This window comes from Talpa occidentalis, unplaced genomic scaffold (assembly GCF_014898055.3).
Source record: "Talpa occidentalis isolate TD23 unplaced genomic scaffold, MPIMG_talOcc4v2.1 talOcc4.18, whole genome shotgun sequence".
In the NCBI taxonomy this organism is placed as follows: domain Eukaryota; kingdom Metazoa; phylum Chordata; class Mammalia; order Eulipotyphla; family Talpidae; genus Talpa; species Talpa occidentalis.
Genome location: NW_023601851.1, coordinates 1,077,163 through 1,087,070, shown reverse-complemented (window position 1 = coordinate 1,087,070; position 9,908 = coordinate 1,077,163). Strand labels below are relative to the sequence as shown.

General features: G+C 46.2%; 1 protein-coding gene across 1 annotated transcript in view; it reads right to left on the bottom strand.

The window, feature by feature from the left end:
• Positions 1–7,378: 7,378 nt before the first annotated feature.
• Positions 7,379–9,908, bottom strand: part of LOC119250808 (membrane-bound transcription factor site-2 protease-like) — a 73,902-nt gene continuing 71,372 nt past the window's right edge. Inside the window, exon 10 of the mRNA XM_037518408.2 lies at positions 7,379–7,650. Within this exon, the coding sequence (XP_037374305.1) occupies positions 7,379–7,650 (272 nt within the window). The remainder of the gene's footprint in view (positions 7,651–9,908) is intronic.

Below are 9,908 nucleotides of genomic sequence, written 5' to 3'. Positions count from 1 at the left end.
ATGTAGGGGAGGGCCTCCCCGGTGGCGCAGCGGTTGAGCGCTGGGTTGCAAAGCTGCCCGCAGCCTCTGCAGCGCCGGTTCGATCCCTGGCTGCTCCCCGGCCACTGGAGGAGGGTCCCGCATGGCGCGCAGACCTCTCCTGCCGCCCGCTGCTCCCCTCAGCAGTGTACTTCAGTCCTTCTGCCTGCTCTGCTCCCCGCTCTGGCTCTGGTGAATTCTCTCACCCTCCCACGCTTCTGACTGTACCCAGTATAAATAAATAAATTTATAAATAAATAAATAAATAAATAAATAAATAAATAAATAAATAAATAAAACGAATGTAGGGGAACCAAATAAGACGTCAGTGTAAAAAAATAATAAGAGTACAAAACACAACAAAGCAAAAACAGACAAAGTCAGAGACATCCTGCAGGGGAATAGGAGGAGGGAAAGGGATCAGGGAGAGGAGAAAATCAGGAGAATGTGGTGATGGTGCAGGGGTGCCTTGGGGAAGGAAATTCCATGGGGACTCAACCTGAGGGGGTGGGGGGAGAAAATAATGTTAAAAAATTTAAAAATTAAAAAAAATTAAGTTCTGCTAATTCCTGAAAATTTTAGCCTGGGGCTGGATTTTTGGTTGTAAAATAGAGAAGATCTGACCACAAATACACCTTCCAAAGTGTATCACACATAGAGATGCAAATAATGCTGTTGGTGTGGGATCTGTCCTTATTCACGGAGATCCAGATTTTGATTACAAATTACTTTTTATGTGTTAACCTACCTGCAATTCTGCCATGATCTCGGGTTCTAAAACCTTCATACAATAATTGCATTTTTTTTGTATGAACTTGTGTTTTTAGAGGATGAATAGCCTCAGAATCTATGTTGAATCTTCATTTATTCCCTCAGTTCACTTATCCCTCTATGATTTTCTATGTTCCAAACTTCTACCACTCCCGAGATTAGTAAATACCCATACTTTTACATATCCTATGTAAAAGAGAAGCATCATTTTATTGATTGCAAAGTGTTTTGGGTCTCACTGATGGTGCAAGGGGCTAAGTCTCAGCACCATGAAGCTATTAATAGCCACCTTAGCACAAGTTTGATCCCGGCCAGGGATCTGAGCCACATGGAGCATCAGACCTCTCCTGTCTCCCTGCTGCTCCGCTCAGCAGTAGATTTCAGTAGATCTGCCTGTTCTGCTCCCCACTCTGTCTCTGGTGAATCCTCTCAACCCCCACACCTCTTGTATGCAAAGTACCCCAGCTCTTGTATGCATGAATAAACAAATATTTTAAAAAAGAAAAGTGTTTCCTCAAAAATAGCTGCATTCTTTCTGACTCACCCAAAAGAGGCTTTCACTGTAGAGGAGGCTGAATAACTTCTCTTCCCTTACAGGACCCTCTAATCAAAACAGGTCAATGAGAGAACAACAGAAAAGGGTTTTTTAATATGTGGGCTCTTTGGAGACATGGAAGTTAGCTAAGGAAAGTGAATAATGCCTGAGATCCTCTAAAGCACCAGTTTGAATGCCAACATCTACGAAAGTCAAGCAAAAAAGGGGTGGGGTGGAACAATCGTGGATCTCCAATGATGAAACCAATAAGTGAACTAAGATGTGGCTGTTACGGAGAGTAGCCTCCCTGCCCCCTGCATTGATATGACTCTCATACAGGTCCTTTAGGCTTCCTTCTCTCCTGGTAGAAAGACGAAGACATCCTACTAAGGGAGAGGTATTTTTCTGTTTTCAGAGCTTCTCTCCATCTGCTGTTTCTTGAAACAATCAGCTCAAAATAATCCTTATGCCAAATATATGTATTTTAGGTGACTTCTATGAAGTGACTTCTATTAGGTGACTTCTTCTAGCTATATCTAGTCTTTAGACCTTCTCTGTTATTGATAGAAGGTGGAATCCCACATCTAAGAGTCCCGTCAGGTTTCATGGTTAGGATACCGGTAGACACCTGTAAGCATGGAATTTTCTCAGCAATTTTAAGATGTTCTTTAGGTGCACGCTAGCGATTATCACTCTGGAGTCTGCCCTTCCATATATTAAGAGTGAATTCTGAAGTGCTTTGATTACTCATGAGAAAATGGAGGTCAGGGAGGTTTCCCGACTTAGCACAGGTCTGAAGACTGAAAGGAGGAAGTTGAGCTCAGCTTCTCTTCACCAAAACCCTGTCGACTAAGCCTCAAGCCTACATCTTCTGTTTGACAATGTCTATCAGTTGTCCTCCTGGGCTGGCCTGTGGTCAGAAATAGGACTTGATGTCTTCAATCTGAAAAAGCTCATCTTTTTGTGTTGCTTTCATGGGCTTAGTTGCTGCACCTCCCCCTGCAGTGACCCTTAGGGCTAATGGCTTTCGCCACGGTCCCTAGGTCCGGCTGGGCAAGGAACCAGCATGCAGGGGGAGAACAGCAAAACTCCCTGAAGCAGGGGGAGAACAGCAAACCCCCCCGAAGACATAGATAAGACGGAAGCCTGTTGAAAGATAACGACCCCAAGGAGCCACTACAGGAATGCTGACCTCACTTAACCTTATCTCACCTTCTCAAGGCCCACAAACTTTATTCTAATACAACTGTCTCTCTAAAATCTTTTCTCTTTCTAAAATCTTTTCTCTTTCTCTGTCTAAAAAGGTCATTGGTTTGCTGATTAAAAAAGAACATACGAAATCTAATAACTAGGCTAATTCAAATGAAACGTTACTAAACTCTGTGTATTAATAGAAGTGTTAGCTTAATAATTTCTCTGTTGTATGCTTAGCCTTGTTAGCATTAATCTTAATGAAAAAAATATTACATTGTGAAAAGTAAAACTTACCCGTGCTAATTAATAGTAATTTAGTGGTAGTGAGTAGTTTAAACAAAAAGTAATCACATAAAACAAAAAGAAAAATTAATAGCCTAACTACTCAGGAATGCACCTGGGTCCAGATGTAAATCACTGCTCTGTCAATGATAAGCTAAACCTATAAGCAAGCTGATTTCTTCACTGATGTTCACCATTCCTATGCCTTTAGAGAACATATATATACTGGTCACCAACTCAAAGAAAATTACACTCAGATTTTCACTCTCTTGAAGTGTGTCTGTTTGTCATTTCTTTCACCGACACCCTGACCACCCTGCACGCTTCTCTCAGCCCTGAGGCGGGCTCATCGTCTACTGCTGTGCTGGTCCGCGGCACTTACTGAGATTTTTAAGGCAGTGATCTATGGTCCCAATAGACAAGAGTGCTCTCCCCATAACGTTCCCACCTTGCCCTGTTTTGCAGTTGGCTGGCTTGTCCCAGTACCTCGACCGGCCCTTGAAATCTGTAGACTGGTGATGAGAACAGGGGCTATGTGTTAGTCTTGCTACCTCTTCACGTTTGAATGGTTTGTTTTCTCATTAAAACGTGTACCCCCTGACTGTGATACATACTTGGAGATCTTGTGCAACATGAGGCCATCATGTTAGAAGTTTTTCTTGTAAGGCATGAAGCATGGTGCTCCAGTAATTGTCCAGCCTGATGATGTTCACAATATGAGCTGACTTGTGATACACCAATGACATAAAAAGGGCAAAAGTTTGCCACCTCCCTGGAAGTGTTAGAGCATGGCCAGGAGGTACCCAGGGACCCAAACACTTAAGTGATGCACACTCAAACAGGGACTTGGCCATATACCACACAAAGGCAAAGTAGATTCTTGTGTGAAAAGATTTTAACACAATGGCCTAGAGAGAGAGAAGAGAAGGGATTTCAAATAATGGTTTCCCAGTAAACTAAAAAATTACCCTTTTCCTTATGGGCAAAAGCCCAGACAAAGAAGCCTGTTCAAAACCAGGGCCCTTGAGGGCCAGATGGCTTGCCACAAGCCTAAGTACCTTCTGGTGGGGACCCTCAGGAAGTGGATAGGCTGAGAGAGCTGAAACAGAAGGAGACTCAAAATTCCAAATATTCCACATATAGATAACAACTTCCATCGTCTACTTCTTCCCATCTGTCTCCTCCACATGTCTATTCCAAGGTCTCTGCATGTCTTTCCTTCATGTGCCTCGTTCTGTGTGTCTTGTCTCCCTCCTTTGTTCCACCTCCACTTATACATCCACCTTGCTCCTTCCCAACTGTTCCCATGCCATGTCATGACCTCATGGAACTTGTAGTCCATGATGACTGCCTGTAAGTGGGGTTACTTAAAGTGGCTCCTGCTCATTGCTCCTCCCCCTTTCACAGAGATGTACTGTACCAGGTGCATGCAGCTGTGCCCTTTCATGCAGTTCTCCTGAATGTGGGCACTAGGGTGACTTCTGACATAACTGGTTTATGCTTGAATTCAAACTTCGTATTAGTGGGTTTCTGTTGGGTGAACTATTGTTCTCCCTGGGTCCATGTGCCTCATTCCTTGTCCGGGCCAGCCGGGCAAATCAACGGGGTACCCGGGGGAGGAAGCAGGGGCTTGGTATGGGACAGGGGTACGCGAGGAGTGGAGACAAAGCCAGGATCATCACCAGTCTCATTTATTCAGGAATGTGTACAATGTTATATAGGGTTCAGAGGAGGAGGTCTCTCGTTATCTCTAGCAAGGAGAGACCACCAATGCAAACAAGCCACAGTAGCAAGCAGGGGGAAAGGTTCAGTCGTCACAATAGGAAACTTGAAACCTTCACTCGAGCTAACATTCAGTACCCGCTTCAGGCAAGAACCCGGATGTTTAGGTCTGGGCCTCAGGTCTGGGCCCCGACAGATCCTCCTTTTCTATTATTTCTAATGAGAGAGCGAAAAGACAAAAACCCCTCGGGGACTGCGCCTGTCTTAGGTCGTCAGGAGTCACAGACGTGTGGCGATTTAGCACCTCAAGCCATTTTGAGTCTGCCCCCGATCTTACCCGTCATTGGCTGACCAGTCCATCGCACAGGGAAGGGAGTCTTATTTCTTCAGACTGAGAGTTAAGTCTGAGTAAGAGCCTCCCTTATCTCGCATCTCCAACTTATGGTAATGTACCTGAATGGGTTTTGCCTGAAGGGCCTGAATCTGTTGTCTTACAAAAGTGATTATTCTGTTAAAAATGCAAGGACCCACGACAACCAATATCAAAAGGGTTAATAGGGGACCCACAAGGGAAAGAAGGTAAGATAAGAGTCCATTGAGACCAGTCCAGAGTGGATTTTCAGCTAGCTCCTGGCGTCTTCTTTCCAGGTCATCTTGTAACTGTCGGATTTTATTGCGGACAATTCCTGATTTGTTGGCGTAGAAACAGCATTTCTCCTGCAGGACCAAGCAAATACCCCCCTTTTCCGCAGTTAGCAAATCAAGGCCCCGTCGATTTTGAAGGACTGCCTCAGCTAAGGAGTCAACCTGATCCTGAAGATCCTGAATAGTACTAGAAAGAGCATGAACATCATTAATAAGTTGTTGAGACAGTTTAGTATATTGTGAGAGAGATATGCCTAATCCAGCTGTCCCTGAGGCCACAGCGGCAGTTATACCCAGGCCTGCAAATAAGGGAATCAGGTGTACTGCTCTCTTACTTCTACTGAAAAAATGGTCAACCGTTGGAATGGGCATGGGCTCACTTCCAGGAACCACGTTTATGTTGGGTAGAAGGAAACCCAACACGCATTGACCAGTCCTGTTAGCCGGCAATGGATGTGATTTATTTCCAGAACGCCAGAGGAGCCTCTTCTCCGTGCTCCGAACAACTGTGTGTGGTACCCCCGCGCCCGAAGAGGTCACCACGTCTGAGGAGGTGAACGTGCGGGCACCTGGGTGCAGCGCACTGTGGCCAACTGTGGCCCAGAACTGCCGATCAAGCGATCCTCCTGCCTCAGCCTCCCATGTAGCCTGGGATTACAGGCGCGCGCCACTGCGCCCGGCGTGTCAAAAAACTGGATAGGCTGAACCAAAATGGGAACCGTGAAGGAGCAATTACGGTATGGTGCAAGTGAGGAATTGGTTGTTGGAAAGGCCAAAGGCACAGGGAAACCCATTTGTAAGCATTACCAACAATTATTGGCCAGTGAGGAATTTGTTAAATTAAGTAGATTGAAAGAGGAGTGGAGGATATTAAAAGTATTGTAGTCAATGCCCAACTTTTGTCTTTCAGCAGGAAGGGCAAGTGGATGATAGCTAAGCGCAGGGGGAAGGCGTGGTGCAAGCTGTTTTAAGACTGTACTGACAAAGTGATCTCTGGCTTTGTCTTGAGGACCTCCTCCATCGGTGACATGTACTGGGGCAGTAGTTGCCCAGCACACTGTGTCACCCACCTTTTGTTAGCACCACAGGTGGTCAGCAAGGTAGAGGCCTATAGCTGACATGCAGGGGATGTCAGCAGTAAGAACAGCAGTATATTCAGTCTTAATTCCCAAAGCTAATTTCATATAGGCTTTGTGGAACCCCCACCCCAGGGTTGCTCTATAACAGTAACACGAGGAGTGTACTGACTCAGCAAAGGAAGTGCAGGTACACTGCCCTCCATGTGAGGGGCCACCTATAGCTGTCCGGAGGCATTTATAGCTGGACTTACGGCTGGAGCCTGCAACAGTGACCAAATATGTGATGTGGCCAGGGCAAGTAATGTAAGAGACATACCCATTAGGAGCGGTAGAGAAATAGCCCCACCTGTACTCACAAGGTTTACCATGAAGATGTTGAGTCAAAGGCACAATCTTGCCTGGATCCTTGAAGCCAGCAAAAGCCGAAGAGAAAAGTAACATCTCAGCATAGAGGATGAGTCAGGAAGCGGTCACCATGCTGTAACAAATCTGTAACAAATCTGACAAGCCCTTCAGGCAACCATCGGGCAGCATCATGAGTCTGTGAAGAGAAACATACTGATCCCCTTCCCCAGATCAGAACTGGGTTAGGGCTGTACAGAGATCCTGAAATTCAGTTCTCCAAAGTAAATGATCTCTGCCGTCAAGGACAGCCTTTACTAAAGTTTGCCAGTCTAGGGGAGTGAGCCACCCTTCTGCGATAGAATCAAGAATTGTGAGAGTGAAAAGGGCACTAGCACCAAATTGGGTAACAGCAGTTTTTAATTCCTTTAAATGTTGGAAATTATGTGGCTGGTGATAACGGCGGCATTGGCCTTCAGCATCTAGAGCTTTAATAACTGGAAAGACAGAAGCCGCGGAAAAGGGCTTTTTGGGAGGCGGGAAAGCAGACAAAGCCGCGGGAGCCAGGGGAGGAGTTAAAGTGGCTTCGGCGCTAACCCCGCCCCATAATGGCGGCTTTAAGGTGACGTCAGCTTCAAGCCCGCCCCTTAAGGGCGGCTTTGAAGTGGCCTCGGCATCACCCCTCCCCCATAATGGCGGAGCGGGATCTGAGTTGGATGAAGAAGTTAACTGAATCTGTCGAAGTTGAAGGGAAAGTTTATGATAACGAGCCTGTAGGCGCATGCGCTCCTCAAGGTGGGCGATTTTGGTTTTTAAGGTCGAGATTAGGGTCAGCGAGTTGTGAGGGCACAGAGGCAACAGCGGCCGTGTAGTAAGGAGGAGAGTGGGGATTGTAACGTGCAGCCTCCTCCTCCAGGTTGCTCCAATCTACTTTGCCCGCCTCAGGATCCTCCCCTTTTGCGATAGTGGGGGGAGGTTGCGAAGCAACTTTGATTTCGCTTTTGGAGTTAAGCAGTGGAAAAACTCCGCCCTCTTCTTCAGATGAGCAAGGAGGGTTTGTAGCTACAAAAGTAAACTTGCTCAAAGAGGGATAAATTCTATTTTTCTTTTTTATTTTGGGCCGGTCGGGAGAGGCCCTTTCATTTTTCTCTAAAGGTTCTTTTTGTTCTTCTTTGGATGGATCATCCTTCGCATCACTGTCGGAATTAAGTCCTCACAGCACAGCGATCATTGGGGGATGGGGCCCCTGCAGTGCTGGGAAAAGCACTTCTAAGCAGTTGTTTGGTTTGGCAAATGGTATTTGTAATATCAGGGTAGGCTTCCTTTTTTGAAATTAAATCATTAATTAGATTCCAGTATGAGAATGCTGTCACCGGAATTTTTTCGGGGCCAAAAGCTTCATAGAAATCATTTAAAGCATCTCCTACCCATTCCCACCTTTTTTGATCTATTGTGCCCTCTTGAGGGAACCAAGGACACAGGTCTTGAACAAAATCAAAAAAGTGGAGTAGATCCTTTTTTGTGACCCTGACTCCTCACGTCCTAAGTGCCACTTTTAATTGCTTCACATATATCTCATGCTGGCTTATTTCCTGTCCCATGATTCAGACGCTGTACCTGAGCTTACCTTATCCACGACGCGGCAGGGTCCCACGTCGATAAGGCTTCCTCCTGAGCTAGCTAGCTTCCTTTTCGGGCGTCTTCTCCCTCTGTAAGTTCTTCCTCGTACCCGGGCCCCACGTTGGGCGCCAAATGTCCGGGCCAGCCGGGCAAATCAACGGGGTACCCGGGGGAGGAAGCAGGGGCTTGGTATGGGACAGGGGTACGCGAGGAGTGGAGACAAAGCCAGGATCATCGCCAGTCTCATTTATTCAGGAATGTGTACAATGTTATATAGGGTTCAGAGGAGGAGGTCTCTCGTTATCTCTAGCAAGGAGAGACCACCAATGCAAACAAGCCACAGTAGCAAGCAGGGGGAAAGGTTCAGTCGTCACAATAGGAAACTTGAAACCTTCACTCGAGCTAACATTCAGTACCCGCTTCAGGCAAGAACCCGGATGTTTAGGTCTGGGCCTCAGGTCTGGGCCCCGACAATTCCTTACACTCAACAGAGTGTTGGTGGAGCTGTCCTCCCTGATGATGCTGAGATCAAGGCGGTTGTTTCTGTAGCCGGGGGGCTGTTCTCTGCCACGGTGCTGAAATTGTGGGCAAGAGAACCTCCCTGACTGACTAGAAAGGAACAGGCCTGAATGTCATTGCAGGAACATGGGTGGACAGGAAGAGAGGGACTGAAGAAATAAGTGCCCAGTTTTGTTTTAAGTTCATATTGTGACCGCAAATCAGATTATGGACTGTAAGGAAAGCCCTGGAGAGGAACCTAAGCTCAACAACTTTTAAAGCTCAAGTGTGAAGTGCATATATTTTGACCGGGTTAGATTATTTTCTAAGTAGATTTGCACAGAGGGAAAAAGTGTTGGTTTTTACTTAGTACCTAATTAAAACAATGCACAGGGGCCTCCCCGGTGGCGCAGCGGTTGAGCGCTGGGTTGCGAGCTGCCCGCAGCCTCTGCAGCACCGATTCGATCCCCGGCTGCTCCCCGGCCACCGGAGGAGGGTCCCACATGGCGCGCAGACCTCTCCTGCCGCCCGCTGCTCCCCTCAGCAGTGTATTTCGTCAGTCTGCCTGCTCTGCTCCCCGCTCTGGCTCTGGTGAATTCTCTCACCCTGCCGTGCTTCTGACTGTACCCAGTGCTTGTATAAATAAAAAACAAACAAATAAATAAATAAAACATGCCTCTATTTAAAAAAAAACAATGCACAAACCTTGCTCACTTCCTAGAACAAAAGCATGTACACTAAGTCAGCTCTTTGCTCATTTGCAGAATGGTAATGTGGAGAACAACTGTCCTAACCCTTGTCTAGCCTTTTCCACACCGGGCACTTTTGATGTTGTGTTCATTTCAGTGACCAGACCATTTAAAATTACCACTGATAAGTGTTTGAGGTGATAAATAATTTCACTGTTGACCTTATTTTATAAAGGTATTAAGTTAAAATCTCTTTAAACTTCACATCTTTTCAACTTTTTTCAAAAGATTTATTTATTTATGCATACATTTATTTATGGGGTACAGGTCAGAGATGGAGGAGGTGAGAGGATCCACCAGAGACAGAGTGGGGAACACAATAGTTGGATCTACTGAAACACACTGCTGAGAGGAGCAGCGGGGAGACAGGAGAGCTCTGCTGTGCCATGTGGGCTAACTTCTTGGCTCAGATTGAATTCATGCTGCAGAGGCTGTGAATTGCTTCATAATGTG